Below are 20,285 nucleotides of genomic sequence, written 5' to 3'. Positions count from 1 at the left end.
AATTAAATTTATTGTAAACAAAAAATTTCAGTACAATGTTGGCTCATTAGAAAATTGTATATATACTTAAAATTTTATAGCGACAAAATATATATTTATTTTAAAATTTGCAGACTTGCCGCCTCCAAATTAGTTTTCTTATGGACAAAATTGTAATGAAATTATAATTAAAAACAACATTTAAAAGACGTTTTTGCTAAACAAAATTTTAATGAATTTTTTTCTAAATAAATTTTAATGAATTTTTGTCTAACGACAAAAATTTTGCGTTACATTCAGCCAGGGCCAAAAAGCCCCCGCTTTTTACGCCTTGCGCTAAATTCATTCCTCTTGAAATAATTCATGCAATCGGATATTATCTAGCTGCAGACCGTAGGGTTCTCTGTTTCCATTACAAATAGAAAAAAAAACTTAAAAAAAAACCATGTCCGCGAAGACAAATTTGAATATAACATAGCCAAGACACAAACCTGTCATTTTAACAGGGCTATGTTAGGTGATTAACAGAGCACTGTTAAATAATTTTCTTTTATATTTTAAATAAAAAAATAATTTTTTGCATTTTCTCACCTAATATTTTCTAACATCACTTGCTAAAGAATTTATCTACAACTATGCATAATAATAAACAAACCCTCAAACCTTTATGCCAAAAATATTTTTTGAAGACCTATATGAACCATTTTTAAAACGACATTGCAGTGAACTCGCAATAGATAGATGATACAAATTAATACCAGAATTAGCCCCTACCATGAGCTTTTAGAATCAGAAGTCCCCATATTCAAATTACATTTCAAATCGGAGAAATTTCGCCCTAAAAGTTATATTTGAATTTAACATAATGGCCCACTGTGCTGGACTGGTCATGGATAGGTGATACAAACTAATACCAGAATAAGCCCCTACCAAGAGCTTTTAGAATCAGAAGTCCCCATAATCAAATTATATTTCAGATCGGAGAAATTTCTCCCCCTAAAAGTTATATTTTAATTTACATAATGGCCCACTGTGCTGGACTGGTCATAGATAGGTGATACAAACTAATAACATAATTAGCCCCTTCCAAGAGCTTTAAGAATGAGAAGTCCCCACATTCAAATTATATTTCAGGTCGGAGAAATTTCTCCCCAAAAGTTATATTTGAATTTAACATAATGGCTCACTCTGCTGGACTGGTCATAGATAGGTGATACAAGCTAATACTAGAATTAGCCCCTTCCAAGATCTTTTAGAATCAGAAGTCCCCATATTCAAATTATATTTCAGATCGGAGAAATTTTGCTCCAAAAGCTACATTTGAATTTAACATAATGGCCCACTGTGCTGGACTGGTCATAGATAGGTGATACAAACTAATACCGGAATTAGCCCTTACCAAGAGCTTTTAGAATCAGGTGAAATCAAAAGTCGACCAGCACATCCCTGCTTCATTTTTTGTGACAACATTTTCTGAAGGAAAACATTTTGCTAAAATTTTTATGAATAAAAAATTTGCATGAAATTTTATAAAAAGACGAAATGCTGAAAAGAATTTTCTCTAAAGATAAAATTTCAATGAAATTTTTCCTCAAGCAAAATTTTCGATCAACTTTGCTTAGAAAATATATTTAAAATTTGCAAGTCATAATTTGGATAGCAAAGCAAGGACAGTGGAGGCCATCGTAGCCCAGAGGTTAGCATGTGCGCCTTATAGACCTCCCCAAAGAGGTGTCGCACTGCGGCACACCGTTCGGACTCGGCTTGAGCTTAAATTGAATCGGACAGCACTCATTGATATGTGAGAAGTTTGCCCCTGTTCCTAAAATGGAATGTTCATGGGCAAATTTGCAGAGGAGTTTAGGAGTTCCTCTGTTGATCCATCTTTTTAGATCTACAGATCCTAAGCTTGCCACAATGTATGTCTTCGTAAGTAAGTTATTTATAAACTTTTCTACAGTACATTTGATGCCTTCATGATGACGAACTTGCTCTTACTATATGAATGCTGATGCCGAGACAGGCGATCTCCAGGGACCTTTGCCCTAAGTTGTGAACATTCCAAAATTATGTGGACTAGACTTGAAAAGTTCTACCGTTTTACTGTCACTATCTAGTACAGACGTCTCAGTCATTGTATCATGACAGATCACTAATTAATCGGAAAACATGCCCATAGACTGAACAACTTTTGTATTTTTAGCTTGACTGAAACTCAATCATTATACAAAGTTGACTATTTGGTTAAGCAAACATTGTACAGGTAAAACAGTTTATTTTTTAGTAATTTGTTCCTGAAAATAAAAGCTTTGGGTAATGTTTTAATGGGAAATAGATGTTTCTACTACCTAATTCAAATAAAACCTTAAATTTATTCAATCTCTCTGTATCTGATATGTTGAAATTAATTTTCATAAAACAGGAAAAAGAGAATACTTTTTAAGAAATACATGACAATTTCCAAATTTATGTGTAATAAATTACGGGTTATCGTACTAAAGGGTGCTTTTTGAGGTTAGGATTTTCATGCATTAGTATTTGACAGATCACGTGGGATTTCAGACATGGTGTCAAAGAGAAAGATGCTCAGTATGCTTTGACATTTCATCATGAATAGACTTACTAACGAGCAACGCTTGCAAATCATTGAATTTTATTACCAAAATCAGTGTTCGGTTCGAAATGTGTTCATTCACCGTAACGTTGCGTCCAACAGCATCTTTGAAAAAATACGGTCCAATGATTCCACCAGCGTACAAACCACACCAAACAGTGCATTTTTCGGGATGCATGGGCAGTTCTTGAACGGCTTCTGGTTGCTCTTCACTCCAAATGCGGCAATTTTGCTTATTTACGTAGCCATTCAACCAGAAATGAGCCTCATCGCTGAACGGTGAATGAACACATTTCGAACCGAACACTGATTTTGGTAATAAAATTCAATGATTTGCAAGCGTTGCTCGTTAGTAAGTCTATTCATGATGAAATGTCAAAGCATACTGAGCATCTTTCTCTTTGACACCATGTCTGAAATCCCACGTGATCTGTCAAATACTAATGCATGAAAATCCTAACCTCAAAAAAATCACCCTTTACAAATTTGTATTAAAGTGGTATTAGAACGCATAAGAATTTTCCTCCTAATTACGTTCAAAACATGCTGCAATTGAGTTTCAGATTTCCCATCTTCTAGAAAATTCAACTAAATTTTATATCACTCGCATATACCTAGAATAAGGAATTGTGTATAGCAAATGGGAAAAAAATCTAATCATGGTCAAATATACTCCAATTTAGTTTAATTTACATTCATTTGGGGTTCACTTTTTTTGAGTGTATTTATTTCTTTTATCTACCGAGCAAAACTTTTACAGACTACATACAACATGAAGTTGGCAAATTTAAATGTTATCAATAATTTGAAGAATACGTTTCTTAAACTTTTCGTTCTGATAGCCATATAGAAATTAAGTCCGATTTTACCATTGTCAGTACGAATGTTAATATGCTTAACACAACACATTGTCCCAAACAAACGGCGAAATAGGATAATAAATGTGGCTTTAATAGGCCTTAGACCTTATATCGCCAGATCGGTCCTTAGACCTTATATCGCCAGATGGGTGGCCAGGGATGTAACCTTGACTTTTTTTAGAATCACAAAACAATAATAAGTACGCATACGCGCTAACATTCAAAAAATAGGAATTTTGGAGGGCACGGACCCTATAGCCAATCCCCTGGCTGCGTCCCTGATGAGGTCTATATCAAAATATAGTTCGATATAGCCCATATTAAACTTAACCTGCATATGGACAAAAAAAAAAGAAACTGCGCAAGGTTTCAGCTCAAATTCTCTAGTTTTGAAGAATGCAGAGTGATTTCAGATGGACGGACATGGCTAGATCGTATTAGATATTTACGATGATCAAGAATTTATACCCTCGGTGGTGGGTATAAAAATAGCCGCACTTATAAACTGGTCTAATATTGGGGACCCGATAAGTCCCTAGGTTAGGGTAAGTTAGGTTAGTTTAGTTTAAGTTTAAGTGGCAGTCTGCCATCAGTGTTTTAAGGGTGCAAGCAGACGCTTTGGCCACGAAGACCAGAGGGCGACGCCTTTCGGGGCGACGCAGTCTGCCTTAAGGGCGACAAAGACGCATGTTGGACTTTGGAACAGTGCAACTTTATACTGGCGACGAAAATCTTGCGGGGAAAGTGGATGATGAGAAGACGAGGCTAATACTGAAAGGAAGTAAGAAGGAGATCAGTATAACTTTCGGTATTATAACGGTCACATAAGATAACGAGGGTACTTATGCAGAATAGGTGCGCCGAGTGATACCACGTGTAGGGCATGTGGGGAAGATGATGAGGCGTTGAGTTTGAAACGACTGTAGAACTTCTGATTAGATAAAGATATGTACACGAAACTTAATATAGTCAATGTTGAAGTGATTTCTAGACCCACTAGGGTCAGTGGGTCTAGAGTATGATCCATGGAGCTTGAAAGTTGGACACCTCAATTGCTTGCCTAACAGTCATTTATCTATCGATCGGCTTGATTTTTTTAAAAAAAAAAACCTACAAATAACATGCTTAAAAGTTGAAACATCCCTAACGGTTAATGGGATATTGGGACCATTTATGAACCGATTTCAAATGCAAAATACACCATTGGAAAGTTTACAAGATTCTACGAGTCTAAATTTGGTGCAGCTTGTCCTTCCTACCAAAAGTTATCCGCTTTATAACCTAAAATTTCTGAAAAAAAATTTCAAAACCGTAACAGTATTATTTCCTCCATAACATCTTTTTCTTCCAGTAGGTATTTATTTCAATAATCGGCACCAATCATGGGGTTGTTGAAGGGCAATTAGCTGGGACAACATATTGTATGAGAAACAGGATCCTTATGACTATATTATTTGCAATCCTATGGAAAGCACACACATACCTAGTCAACTCAATCGGCAAAGTTCGACCTTAGATTTTTTTATAACGAATATTACTGGGTTATTATCGCACCCCGAGGTTTTAAATGAACTGAGTTCAGATCACCTACCAGTAAGGTCAACTATTTCCACCTCTTGTGAATCTAACGTATTGGCTTATTTCGATTTTAAAAATGCAAACTGGCGTCTTTTTTAAAGACACATACGTAATGATCTCATCCTTCCACATGAGGAAGATGTTGTAAGCTCTAATTTCATAAATCGTACCCTTAAAACGAAACATAAGTTGTAATAAGAGGTTACCACAATATCTAAAGTCAAGTATTCGTAGACGAAACTATTTTCGTAGGCAATGGATCAGGCGTAGAAACACGAGCATTACTATGAATATCATTAAACTCCATAATTAAAAGACAACTAGAAAAATTCAGAAACAGATCATGGAACTATCTGTTAAACTCATTAGAAAAGGGTTCACCGTCATTCTGGAACTAGACAAAGATATTATGGAAAAAGTCTAAAAATATTCCTATATTGAAAGAAAATGGGTCGCGTTCCACTACCACGACAGAGAAATGCCAAATCCTGGGTAAGACTTTTTATAATCATTATAATCATTGTATAGCGAATGTTGCTGATTCCCTAACTGAATCTGAGGTGACAGAGGCACTTCATAATTTCGAAGCCAGTTCAAACCAGTCATTTATACCTACGACTTTCACTAAAGTTTCTGAGTTTGAAACTCGAAAAAGCTCCCGTTCTGTATGGCATTAACAACAGATGTTTAAGATCTCTTCCAAGGAACGAAGTTAAATTTTTGATTAATTTTATAATTGGATGTCTGAAGCAGAGATATTTTCCCAGACAGTTTTTAGGAGGCAAAGGTCGTTGCTAATAGGAAATCAAATAAACCAGCGGATACCCCGTCATCATACCGCTCAATCAGTCTGTTGTCGTCTGTTAGTAAGATACTGGAAAGGGTAATTAAAGAACAGGTTACCGACTTTGTTGAAGATAATAATATTTTACCTTTTCAGCAATTTGGTTTTCGCAGAGGACACAGCACTGTGCACCCCTTAGTTAGAATAGCGAATATAGTCAAGTCCAATTTTGAAAATCAGAACTCTACTGGCATGATACTACTTGATATTAAAGCTGCTTTTGACACTGTGTGGCATGATGGATTAATTTTTAAACCCATATTATGCAATTTTCCGAATCATATAATACAAATCAATCGAAGTTTTCTAAGATCACGGACTTTTAGAGTTCATATAGGTTCCACAGTATCAGACCTTTTCAATATAAGCGCTGGAGCGCTTCAGAGCTCATGTTTATCTTCGGTACTGTATAATATATATATGCGGCAGATAATGGGTAACTGCAGACTATCAATATTTGCCGATGACACCGCCATTTTAGGTCCTGGTAGTTTAGCTTCCGACGTTTTAGCGGACATCCAACAAGCTCTTTGCAATATTTTTGAGTATTTTTGAAAGTAGAAAGTAACCGTCAATTGTGACAAAATTCAAGCAATTTATTTTTCGCGAAAAAGAAAGGATATATTTATTCCAAACGACATTATTTTTAACAATGGGGAAATAAACTGGGAAAAAAATTTAAAATATTTAGGATGTTTTAAAGTCTAAACTTACTTATAAGGATCATGTATCATACATTGCTAACAAATGTAATATACTCACAAGATGTCTGTATCCATTTATTAATAGATCTTCCGCATTAAACATTGACAATAATATGTAAATATTCAAAGTAATTTTTCAAGCTGCTATATTTTACGCAGCTCCCGCATGGCGTGCCACCTCCAAATGTCATTTAAAAAGACTTCAAATCATACAAAATAATGTCTTTAAGCTAATAAACAATATGCCGAGATGCTACTCTACAAAAGGACTTCACCAGGTCACTAATACTGACCTGGTGGAAGTTAGATTAAACAGTATAATTTAGTCATTTAATGCCAAATGTCTCTGCACATAATCATATCTCAGAGATGGTCTCTTAAGATATGGATCTAGTCTTATTATTTATTTGGGTTTTATCATAACACTTCTCCTCCACTTCTTATATTTTACACAACCAATTAAGAATTCAATAACCATTTTTTAATATTTAAGCAGAATAAGTTAAAACTTAAGCTATTATTAAAGCAATGTACTATTATTAAAGCAATAAAGAATTGAATTGTGTTAATTCACGGTATTGTTGCATTATCATTTCAGTGTACTAACTAACTGTCAAAGGTTTCTACATCCTAGCCATAAACGGCCAAATAAGGTAAAAATTGCGGAACATCATCTCATTGCACCGAAATTTTTACATTATTTTGGCCATTTGGGGCGCTTAGCAAAAACTTTAGGCACCTTTCTTTTTTTTATTAATTAAGGCTTAATTTTATCTATTAACTGTGAAAACACTTTATTACACTTTATTTTTTTGTTTTTTTATTTTGCCCCAATTACATATTCAGTATTTTTCCGCGCAATTTTTATTGCAAAGTTGTCAGAAACACATTTCCAAATAAAAATAATACATGTACAAAAGGTATAACGTTCTCCCTTAATTTTATTCGCAAATTGTTAACTTTGGGTGAAAATTACACCGGAGACGTCTAAAAATCTTGTAGGCTGACCCCTTATTTGTGAGTGGCAAAGACGCCTTTTCATTTATGAGGCTGATTCAGATAGCTTACCAAAATTTACAATAATTTTGTTGTCATATTTTGATATTCGATTTGATTTCTTATAAATATTCCCTCTTCTCAGTGTATGTGAGAGAAAATTAAAAACGGACTATTATTGCTCACCTAATGGATACAATTTAGGATTTTTCAATTAAATCTTAGATCTGACTGACTTTTGCTGTTGCAACAAGAAAAAGTTCTCAAAGCAAAGAGAGAAAAACGCACATAATTGCGGCTGGCCGCCACCCACTCATTTCCAATTGACAAATGCGGTCCACACCTTATTTTACTGCCTAAATGACCAAGAGCGCAGAATACAGCAAGGCGAAGACGTACAACGACGAAATTAATGGAACTCATTTGTCGGCTATATTACGAAATGGCCAAAAGACCAACCTGGAGGCAAAAAAAGGCTACCAAATACAGCCGCACCATAAGATTTTACCATTAATTACATGCTGGCTGCCAGAGCTAAGACCAACCAAGAAATCTTGGCTCTGGGGACAAGGAAAAGCTTTGAACGAATACCAAAAGAAAAAAAAAACTGTCATATGGCAAATAAATAATAACCCGGATATTATTCAAACAATTATGCTACATTCTCTTGGCGCTGTGCTGTGTGCTGACCAGACGGATCGACTTCTGGGACTCCAAGCACACTTTAGGGATGACCAAAGCATCGAAACAATTTTGCAATCAAAGACACACATTATCCTCTTTAAGTTGGCTTAAATATTCGTGTGTTTAAGTGTATTTGCGTGAGAGCATAATGATTTAATGAAGGCTATTTAAATTTAAACGAAATTAATAACACCTTTTTTGCCAACAAATCACGGCAAGCCCAAGGAAGGGATGATCAGACAAACGGACGCACAGACGGATGGTTAAAGCAACTACACTTTATAACACTGCATCAGCGGTAACGCGTTTAGTAGTGATTGTGGTCCAAAGCGAAGAAGGGAAACAAATGCGTGTTTTAAATTTTCGTGAATTGTTTTATTATTTTTGATAACTTTTTGTTCTTCTTTATCCTTTCTTATCCGTTTGTGTCCTTTGTACAAACATTGGTTACAATGGAATAAACATGACGGGATAATTGCCCAGATCATGACAATGCCAACGATGTAGGAGTCTCTCTTAACGTGTGATTGAGAGTGTGATTTCATTACTTCACTAGCTGAGGTAGATAATGGTTTACTATAGCACAGTGTAAAGAAATTTCTCCTTTAATGGATTTGAAGTTTTCGAAATAGTAAAATTTTGGATTTTTAAGTTTTTAATAGGAATCGACCACTGACGACTGTTTCCACGTTCTGTTAAAATTTTGTGTCGATAATCAAAGCCGTTCTGATTTTACAACAAAAACAATTTTAATGTAAGTGCCATTTTAATTTTGGTAGATAAATACTGTGACACCGAAGGACACTTACATTATTTTCGCCAGACACAAGTGCCTCAAACAAATTAAGCAATAATTGCAAATAAATATGTAAGTTATCATAATGAAACGTTTTATATTTGGACGTAGAGTACGAAACGGTTGTTTAAAAATAGGGCTTAGTATCTGAGGGGCGCCCAACCCTCGAGCAAACCGCCAAAGGGATATATTGACCGATCGGGCAATGTTGGACTCAAATTTAAAGTCTTTGAATGTACAATATGGGACCCAAACAAAGGGGTTTGGAAAGAAAGTACAAAGTCCTTATCCAAATTTGTGGACACCCAAAGAAACTCCCCAAGACGGAATTATGGGTCGATTGGAAAATATGGGATTTAAATTAAACGAATTTGGGAGAATATTAAGGATTTGATATATTTGGGACGAAGGGAGCGGATCGGCTCAGTTACGGCCACTCCAAACCCCCGATTATAAGTAATAAAAAAGCGTTAAAATGGGCCAGGCTAAAATTCGATAAAAAAAGAAATAATTATAAAGCAAGAATTTTAGTCGAGAAATCTTTATACACTTATAGAAACTTGTTTGTAAAAACAGCACAAATGTTTGCTGTAACAGCAATCAAACAACAATCGAAGAAATATTTTAGTTAAAACAACAACAAATTTTGGAGTAACAACAGATAGTCTGCTATAAATGGAAAAGCAAAAACGGGAACATTTTCTGCTGTTTTTATTATATGTTAATGTCATGAATAGAAGGGAGAAGAAGTATATTTCACCTTATGTAAATATGCATAAAATACGTTAACTACTGTCTTAAAGTTCAAAGTGTTGAAACTGTTTCCTGCAAGGTTGAACAATTTTATTATAATATCAGTAAAGAGTTTTTAATGATATCACAAAACCTATTTCTCTGGGTTAATGACTAATGGCCGTATTCACATTGGTCTACATTCCTCAGTTATTTTATGCCTAACCGTAAACCACTCCTCGAATTCCCACTCTAGTGATACTTGATCTAAAATGTTTATGTCCACACTTCTAAATGACTTTAATTAAAGATCGTTATCAATGCTCAATTGAAATGTATCGTTGTGCGCTAAAAACGATTGGTGAAATCTGGCCAGGTTCAGCACTAGATTTAGGCGCATGCTTGGATACTAAGGCTTCCCTCAGATCCTGTAGCGATACTTGGAAGACTAAGGGAATGTAATCCCAATCATTCAACGACCGACTGGAAGATTGGCAGATTGGATGAGGCTGATGGTGACCGGAGACATGCAGTATTCGTACTAAACTCCGGCTGTCTCGCAGATCTCAACAAGTCTGAAGGCGTTGTATCCTACGGATTGAACAAGTTGAAACTGAAGGTCTATAGAAGCGTGGGGTTGGGGAATCAGGAGACGACTCAGCAGTTGTTGCTGAATACTTGCCTGAGGAACTATCGACCACATCGCTAAAGTCTGGCGGATTGTAGGAGACTGAAAATCCCCCCGCCACAATCGAGACAGGAGGCGATGGCATGAAAGGGGACCCGTCAAGCCCTGTGTGGGTGGGTCATCCGGTTGGACTGGGCTCAAAGTGTGCCCCAGCGAGGAAGGACGGCACTCAAAAAGTACTTCGACAGCTGCAGCTAGTGAAGAATCTAAGGAGAAATGGTCCACACTGCAAGTGCCCAGTGGCCTGGGGAAGTGTGGTTCCACAAATTTCTCACCTGTCCCTGGATGCGTACGGAAGCTCATCATGACAAGTTCAAAAGAATCTTGTGCGGATGAACTCCAGGTGGAGTCAGAAGACGAGGTTAACACAACAGTGGTGGAAGTTCTGAATCCTGAGTATGGTCCGATTTCTACAGATAAATCTTCAAAGGGGGATTTGACGTGGTTCTTATCCAGGAACCATGGGTGTGTGGAGGAATGGTACGTGGACTAAATACTCCGGGATTTAAACTTATCAAGGGTGCGGGGAATGGGAGACACAGAGCTTGTATTCTTGCAAAGGGTAGTCTAAATGTTTTCCTTCTTCCGTCTCTAAGCACTGAAGATTTAGTAGGAGCCAGCTTTGAAATAAAAAATTCCCATATATAAAGCACACGATTCAGAGATGGCGCCTTCAAACCTTAAGTCGCTGGTTGAAGCTGCTTATGTAGGGAAGAAAAGCCTCATTGTAGGAAGTGATGCTAATGCACATCACCAGATATGGGGAAGTTCGGATGTCAACGAAAGGGGTGAGCTACTTATTGAATATATTATAAGTTGCAATCTGACGATTTGTAATAAAGGGGATAAACCGACCTTTATTACCAGGAATAGGCAGGAGGTACTATTTATTACCTTTGCATCGGAAGATATAAGTGGAAGAATATGCAACTGGGAAGTGTTGGATGACCACAGCTTCTCTGACCATCGTTGTATTAGTTTTAGCCTTGGAGAAAACACTGAAGTAGTGGCTAAACAGAAGAAAGGCGGATTGGGATAAATTTCGGCACAAGTTCTGCACCACTATCCCTTCTAGACTAGAAAAGGAAGTGGAAACTACGAAGAATATAGACATAGAGGTCAAGCGGATCACGAAGGCCCTGAATAACTCGCTTGTGTCAGCATGCCCTGGTGCCAAGCCAAGGGGCAAACATCGACCGCAATGGTTGACTCCAGATCTAGTGTTTTTAAGGAAGGACTGCAAAAAACTCTTCAACAGAGAAAAGCCACAAGAGCACCATATGATTGGGACATCTATTAGGCTGAGCTAAGAAAATATAAGGGCAAGCTTAGAAAGGCTCAGAACAAATCCTAGGTAGAATTCTGCAGCTCCGTGGAGGATACATCTGAGGCCTTTATGCTAACGAATATTCTGTCCTCGAGACCTATTATGGTGAGGTATATATAATCAGAAGTCAGAGAATGTACGGACAATGTCTGGTGAGGAAGCACTAGAACTTCTCGTTGATACACATTCCCCCGGAAACGGACAACATGGCGCCAGAAGAGGTTGTCACTGATATACATTCGTCGGAGGCCATTAGAGAAATTGTGTCTGAGCCGAAAATTCTCTAGACGATTAGAAGTTTCGACTCCTTAAAGTTGCCAGGCCCTAATGTTGTATCACCGGTAGAATTACAAGCTGTGTCTGGTAGACTGGTTCCCAGGCTTAGAATGTCATATATATCTGTGGGATGGAGGGACACGAAGGTCATTTTCATTCTGAAACCAGGAAAACCCTACCACACGAAGGGGAAAGATGTTTGTCTTATTAGTCTGTCAACCTTCTTGCTGACGACTCTTGAGAGGTTGATAGAAACATATCTTAGTGCAAAGATGCCTGGAGATCGCCTGCCGCGGCAGCAGTATGCATATAGTAAAGGCAAATCCACTGAAACAGCCCTTCACTACCTAGTCGGCTACATAGGGGGTTCTCTCGCTGTCAAGGAATATGCAATGGTAGCATTTCTTGACATTGAAGGTCCTTTCAATAATGTAAAACCGATGTCAATCATGAAGGAGTTTGAGTTTCTAGGCATCAACTCTACCGTAAGAAAGTATATTAAAAACCAACAACAATTTGCTGAGTTTATGCTTCGTCTTCTTTTATTGAAAATTAATTCCTCATTTTCATGGAGTTACTTCAAGGAAAATTAATATTTTTATATATTAGTCTCTTCTCTGGAAAAACGTCTTTCGACTGATGCCGATTCCATCAAAATCTATTTAGCCGTTTGGCAGTAATATGTACCACAAAATCGCCTTTATAAAACCTTTGGCCGCTAAATAATACATTTTAATATTATTATTTCCTATTATTTCGACAAACCCCAACACTTTACTTCTTGTAACGCCTCGGATGTGTTTCTATATGAAAAAACTTTGGTCTCACGATATACGCCTTTTGATTGGTGCCTTTCATTGAGCTTAAAGTTGAATCAAAAAATAAGCCGCACTTATTGATAATAAATTAATATATTATATGTAAATATTTCAATACTTAACCACAAGTTCGGATTTTATTACATATATAAAAAGGTTTGATGCATGACGATGATTTGACGATGTCATATGTGGACATCATCGTCCATAGTCCTTTCGGCGAAATCTGCATTTGCGTATTTTTGTTTTTTTTTTTTTGAAATTCGCCATTTCAAGAAATTATTAATTAGCGAAAACAAATGATCGATATGTACATAAGGAATGCAAAAGTCAGATTTTCAGATATTTTGTCTTTTTATTAGGCCAAAATGTGTAATTTCAAAATTGAAATTTTTTGAAGTTCTGCTACATACACTGTCCGAATTTAACAAAACAATATTATTCAATTTTTTGTGCATTAAATTGGCAGGAATTTCCTCCTCGTAATCTGAAATCGAATTTTCGTGCTCTGGGACAAAGATTAATTGCTGACTAGCACACTTAAAGTCAATTTTCATCTGTAATACATTTTGTAATTTTTTTGAATGTATACGAAAATAGGCTTATTGAACTGTTAAAGAAGGGTTGAGCATGAATAAGGCTGTTATTCACAAACATTTTAAAGAGCTCCATAAACCGAAAATGGGTAAAATATTGTTTTTTCGTCTTAAATATAATAACATATAATAGCCTATTTTACTCTTAATAAACCTATTGGGCTGCCCAAAAAGTAATTACGGATTTTTTAAGAGAAAGTAAATGCATTTTTAATAAAAGTTAGAATTTTAATCAAATATATTTTTTCTCACTTTTTTTCTAAAGCAAGCTAAAAGTAACAGCTGATAACTGACAGAAGAAAGAATGCAATTACAGAGTCACAAGCTGTGAAAAAATTTGTCAACGCCGACTATATGAAAAATCCGCAATTACTTTTTGGGCAACCAATATTTAAAATTTGAAAAAGTTATTGTATGCTCAAACCAAAGCGTATTTAATAAGGTGGCCGCATTAGCACAGCTGATGGAATTTGACATGTCAAATCATTTTTGAATTCGCCTTATACAAATATAAACTTCAAAATAAATATTTATAAATTGATTTTTGTGTTTGCTGCTGTTTTGGGTCTTAAACATAGGTTAGATAATGGTACGCGTTTCACTCAGGGAACTTAGGTTTATTGCGTCGCCCCCGAAATTGATTCAAAAAGCGCTGAAGAACAAAGAGAAAATTTACGGCGGTACAATGACAGATATTAGAATGAAGAAGATAAGAAGCCAACCTACATGACAATAATGGGGGCAGGCGGGCTGAAGAGCGTCCCTCCAATCTGTCATTGCAAGCCCTATTGCAGTCAAAAATGGCAAAAGGACAGGAAAAAAGGTGTTAATTTAGCCATAACCCTGAACCAATTCCGGCAGTGCCACAGTGGGTGCACAAACGTCGTCAAAGTCCTGACATTGCAATTGCTTGTTAGAATCTCTACCCTTTATCTTCCGGGGATTGGCCAATCTTGAAAGCATACTATATGCTCTCTGAACGTCCAGACACCAAGATGGAAACGTCATTCTCGTAGCAAACAAACTTTAGCCCCCTCCTTTTCGAATGACCTAAAAATTCCACAATTATCCAAGAGCCCCAAAAAGGGTTACAAAAACCGTCCTTGAGCTCTAACACTCATTTGCTAGTGGTACGCTTATTATTTTGCCCATCAACATCGTATAAACTCAATTCAGGAGGAATCCTCATGTCCACCAGAGAGTCATGCATTTGACACATGTGATATGTGGTCCCTGGTTATAATAGAGGCAAACGTCTATGATGTGGGAATCAATCCCAGCCCCATTGGAATTGAGCTAGAACTACCCTGGTCTACTGTGGAAGTTAAATGCATCCTTGGTAGCTACTGGTAGCTAGTTTACCTCTACAACAACCTAGAGAAAACTATTCAAACCTGCTGTAGCTAATGGGAATTTTGAGCCTTTTTAAATTTGTTTTTCTTTTAGCTTGACACTCAAAAATTAGTAAACTTCGTTCTTCTTACTGTTTGGTCGAAGGAAATTTGCCGAAAATTTTAAATTTCACTGCGAATTAAATTTTCTTCGTCCTGTATACAATTTCTGGATCAAGTTCGCCTTGGCTCAACCCTTTTTTAACAATTCAATAAGCCTATTTTTGTATACATTACAAAAATTGCAAAATGGGTTACAGATAAAAATTGACATTAAGTCCGCTTGACAGCAATTAATGTTTGTCCCAGGAGCACGAAAATTCGATTTCAGATTACGAGGAAATCCTGCCGATTTAATGCACAAAAAATTTAATAGTATTGTTTTGTTTAGAACATATTTTTTACTGGAAAATGTGTACGTTTCATTTAATTCTGCAGAGCAGAACTTCAAAAAAATGTCAATTTTGAAATTACACGTTTTGGCCAATAAAAAGACAAAATATTTGAAAAGCTGATTTTTGCATCGCTAATGTACATATTAATCCTTTGTTTTCGCTATTTTTGTATAATAACTAATTTTCAGTATAATAAATAATTTCTTGAAATGTCAAGTGTTAGTGTGGTAAAATATACAAACAAACTCGGATTCCGAATAGGAACCGGTTCATGTAACAGAAAAATATATGTTTTTTTTGAAGTCTCAGATTTTTTTGTTATGTATTTGCTCATCCCCAATTTGGATTTGGTGTATATTTCACACGTTATTGCATTGAAAATGAGAAATGAGAATCTATTTTAAACTGTATTTAAAACCGTCACTAAGGGTTGGTATTCTATTCTGAGACGTTTTTTTTTATCTGCACTTGTAAATAAATTAACAAAAGGAAAAAAACGAACCATTGAAACCAGTAAAACAAAAATGATGCCGACAATGACGTCAAGAGTTGCCACTAAAATCGACGTTTTTTTTATATGCCTCAAAAGCTGAACAGAATACTCAGCTTAACTGAAAATAGCTATGGAAACTGAAAATGTTGCTAGAACAAAACGAAAATTTGTGATAAGTCTATTTTAACTATTGGCTAGTGATTTAGTTTTTGAATACAAAATTTTAAAATAGGTTTATAAGACAAACAAAAGTGCACTTCAAACAAATATTTTTTTTGTGAATAAGGCTGTATGTATGTACACATACTAAAATAATATTTTCATTTAAATTGCTCAAATTGAAAGAAAAACAAATGTAAATTTTTTTTTAATTATTTGTATTACTATGCTTATCCTATTTTATTGAATAAATATAGCCGTGTTTCAATAATTTCGTGATTTTAATTTTTATCAAATTAATAATTGCCGTGTGTGGTGATCTGAAGAAGATGTTTCAACAGTTAGTCAAAAAGAAGGACGACAAAGATGAGCAACCAACAATGGCTCAGTGTGTAAAACGTAAAAACTCGATGGATTTTCAAAAAAAATCCGACCTAGAGGGGTTAAGGGCATAATCACCTCTACGGCAATGATTGTTGATGACTGTTTTGGTAACGAAGAAGAAGCGACGGATGTGGTAATGACAGTCAAGAATGTTGTACATTTCGAAACCTGCATGTTGGTGTATACATGCAGGATTCGAAATGTACAACATGATAACAAACTCAAAGTTGGTTGCAAATAAGCTCGGAATAGATAATATTTGCGATTCTGTAGATGTCGACAAAGGAGTATAGCGAATTCTCGGAGTGTATATGAAACCAAAGCTCGATATTTGTTTTAAAAGTACACAAGGTCCCTAAAGAAGTATTGCAAACTAAATGGGTTCCCACCAAACGGTAATTGTTATGTATTACAGTGTCAGTATTCGACCCATTTGGCCTAGTTGCAGACTTAATGATTCCAATGACGATTTTAATGCAAGAAGTGTGGAGGACTGGAATCGGCTGGGACGAAGTTTTACCAGATAACTGAATTGAAGAACTAAAAGAACTTGAGAAATTCAGGATCCCAAGATTATATTTTGCCGAAGGAAAACGAACTAAAGTGAAACTACACAAGCTATGGCTACTGTCGCCTATTGGAGGATTTCTTCTTCTTCTAACAAAACAAAGGTATCATTGATAGCAGGGAAGATGCCGTGTGCTCCTCATCGTTTTCACCCTATACCAAAACAATAACTTCAGTCAGCTGTAATGGCAGTGTGCTTTCTTAAAAATTATTCTACGAAGGTACGTGGAAAATTGGTCCAGAATCCTAATAGAAAGGGGAATAAAAAGTAATGAACTAAAATCCAAGTTTGTTATAATGGCTAGCATACGTGCAGATATTATCGAGTCTATAATTACCCGTACAATACTAGAGGATTCGAAGAAATATGGCATGGGTCTATAGGTATTTTAGAAATCTTCACCAGAAATGTGGAGGAAGAGAAATTACTGGCGGTGAAATATCCGTAGACTAAGAGACTTATAGTGAACAAATTATATGTAAGGAAATCCAAAATAAATACTTTCATGAAGAGTATATTTCTCTAAAAGCGATGAGACGAATATCTAAATCAAGCGAACTTTTAATATTAAAGCCCTACATAGACGACACTATAGTTATGACGGTGAATGGGCGTTTGGAGAATGCAACTTTTTGCCAGAATATACAAAAGGATCTATTCTTCTTCTTAAGCCTCACAGGTACTCCTGAATTGTAATTGAATTTTATCACGAAAAGAATTTCCATCAGAATTCGTCAACAATTATATTCGATTTAAGAGAAAAATTTTGGATTCTTTCAATCCGATGATTAGTGATGTCAAAACCACCAAAGAAATCTCCAAAAGACCAACATAAATGTTATTTATATTGGATTTCGATATATAGAGGTGAATCCTCCTGAGTCAATTTACGGATGTTGAAGTCTTTTTTTCATTTAAATTGTCCAGCAATTCCGGTTATTTGACAATAACTAATTGCTAATTGAACGTGACAAGAAATATATTTTTTTTTTAAATAATTGGTGCTGGTTTTAAGATTTTTGTAAAGGCGTTCGGATTTTTAACCCGTCTTATGCCGCTATGGACATAAATACATATCTCTAAGCCATTCATGAGCTTGCTGTGCGCTTTAAATCATGAAAAGTCAATCTATACAAGGAATTCCCAAGTCGTATTCCTATTTATGACGTAATTGGGTTCCACAATACGTCGCCCATGCTTCTTAACTTGGATTTGCCTTGAAAAGCTTCACAACCATGAAGTTTATTTATAGCAGTATTTTGGCTCTTGCAGTCAAGACGTCTACCCTTTTATTCTCCTTCACTCCGCTATGGCCCAGCACCAAACCGATGCGGATTTGGTCATACTTAGGGAAGGCGGAAACTTCAAGACAGTGCGTGACTTCGCTATCTTGGTTGTTATTTCTCTATTGAACAACTGTCCACAAAAATGTTCACCCTCGACGATCTTGCGTTGACTCTGCCTCCTTACACTCTTCGACAGTTGTTGGCGCTATCGGCTTGGTTGTTATCGTACTATAAGCCGTTTAATATCTTGGAAAAAGTTCACACTTAATAATCTCGCATTAAAACCGTACTCTCTGACGCATTCCCGCTATGGACAGCAAGAGGAAACAGAACTCCGTCTCTGGGTTCTCTCTTCTAGTTTTGATCCGTACGCGTAGCATGAACAATTAGATTTCCGTCAACAGAAGAATGTGACGCCGAACTAAGCGCCATTTTACTTGTTTCGTATTCATTTATAAAGGTTTATGCTCGTAAAATTGAGAATTGTCATTTTATTATGGTGTGAAGCAAGGGTAAAGCCCAACAATAACTTTCTCAAATTTAAAATTGGTTAATTAGATCAAAAATAGGCGATTTTGTGTTTGTGAATACAAACAAGTAAAAGCGTGCTAAGTGCGGCCGGGCCGAATCGGCCGATATGACCCATTTACAATCCCAACCGACCTACACTAATAGAAGTATTTTTGCACAATTTCAAGCGCCTAGCTTTACTCCTTCGAAAGTTAGCGTGCTTTCGACAGACAGACGGACGGATATAGCTAGATCGACTTAAAATATCATATCATATATGACGATCAAGGATATATACACTTTATGGGGTCTTAGACCAATATTTCGAGGAGTTACAAACAGAATGACGAAATAAGCATACCCCCATCCTATGGTGGAGGGTATGAAAAGAGCAATTTTAATTCTTTGTGAATAAGGTTGTTAAACAATATTAAGATACAAGTGTGCTACTTACAAGTTTTCAGCTTCGGCCGTCCCCACTGAAAAGAAGCTTCAACTTACCTGAAAAGAGAAAAGAAAGTCAAAGAACAAATTGAATAAATATGTCAATTAAATGCAAAAATTCGATCAGCACATTCTAAGTAACTCATTTAATGTGTAAAATTAAGTCAAATTGTCCAGATATACAGTTTCCCACAAAAGGCCCAACCAACGTCGATAAAAAAAAGGTTTCTGAGGAAAATCCAAATTCCAGACAGGCTGATGAGGAAACCATTTAGATGAATTCCTTAATTAGCCACATAATGCCTGCAGCAGAATTCCAACAGATATGCCCAATAATTACGAGGACTGTTAACTGCTGAATATTCATCATCCATCGATGGCGTAGCATCGCTGTACTTCAGGAAAGCAAACCCTAAGCAAAACTGAAGTACAAAGGTGCTAACAAATGTTAAATGTGACGCACTGTTCAATTGTGAGGCAGCCACAAATTGTCTGCAATGGCTAAAACCACAGCAACAGCAGCAAAGACAACATTTTCACAAAGAACACATCTGTCGACAGAGATATCGAAACCAATTCAACATGGGCAAATTTTAATTATGGTTAAATACTATCATATATAACATTTTTATATGATTATATTGCTCAGCCAAAATAAAAAAATCGTAGAGTGACAATGAAACAGGATGAAAATCTTAAGAGGCTTATGGTGCCGATATTATTTTTTATAATAAAATCATAGTCCACGGGAAAATGATATAAGGCCACTATTTTAGCATCATTAAAGATAATAGCTAAGCCATAGCTTTCTACAATGAATTTTAAAAGGAAATGAGACAAAGGTTGAAACAGCAAACACTTTTGTTAAGAATTAGAGGCATCCTTTTCCCATTCGATCGAGGCCTTCATATATAAACTTTTTTTTAAAAAATGGTACACTGTTTTTCTTTCGGAAATTTTTTTTTACCAAACCAATTCTAAGTGACTCAGTAGTGCTTCGGGGATGTGTTGCATATACCGGTCTGGGAAATTTTCCCCCAAAGAATGAAATACTAGATTAGAACAAATGTTTATAATATATAAGGAGATCCCTTAGGTCAAGATTACGACCTTTATTCATCAATAAAATTGGCTATAGTGAAATATGAACAGATAAATTCGCA

At 36.0% G+C, this 20,285-nt stretch overlaps 2 protein-coding genes across 2 annotated transcripts in view; both read right to left on the bottom strand.

The window, feature by feature from the left end:
- Positions 1–20,285, bottom strand: part of LOC106085499 (mannosyl-oligosaccharide alpha-1,2-mannosidase IA) — a 476,398-nt gene that overhangs the window by 438,189 nt on the left and 17,924 nt on the right. The gene's annotated exons all lie outside the window — the stretch shown is intronic.
- Positions 19,164–20,285, bottom strand: part of LOC106089988 (mannosyl-oligosaccharide alpha-1,2-mannosidase IA) — a 268,411-nt gene continuing 267,289 nt past the window's right edge. Inside the window, exon 2 of the mRNA XM_059368316.1 lies at positions 19,164–19,179. Within this exon, the coding sequence (XP_059224299.1) occupies positions 19,171–19,179 (9 nt within the window). The 3' untranslated portion in view covers positions 19,164–19,170. The remainder of the gene's footprint in view (positions 19,180–20,285) is intronic.

This window comes from Stomoxys calcitrans, chromosome 4, assembly GCF_963082655.1.
Source record: "Stomoxys calcitrans chromosome 4, idStoCalc2.1, whole genome shotgun sequence".
In the NCBI taxonomy this organism is placed as follows: Eukaryota; Metazoa; Arthropoda; class Insecta; order Diptera; family Muscidae; genus Stomoxys; species Stomoxys calcitrans.
This window is presented reverse-complemented; position numbering and strand designations above follow the sequence as displayed.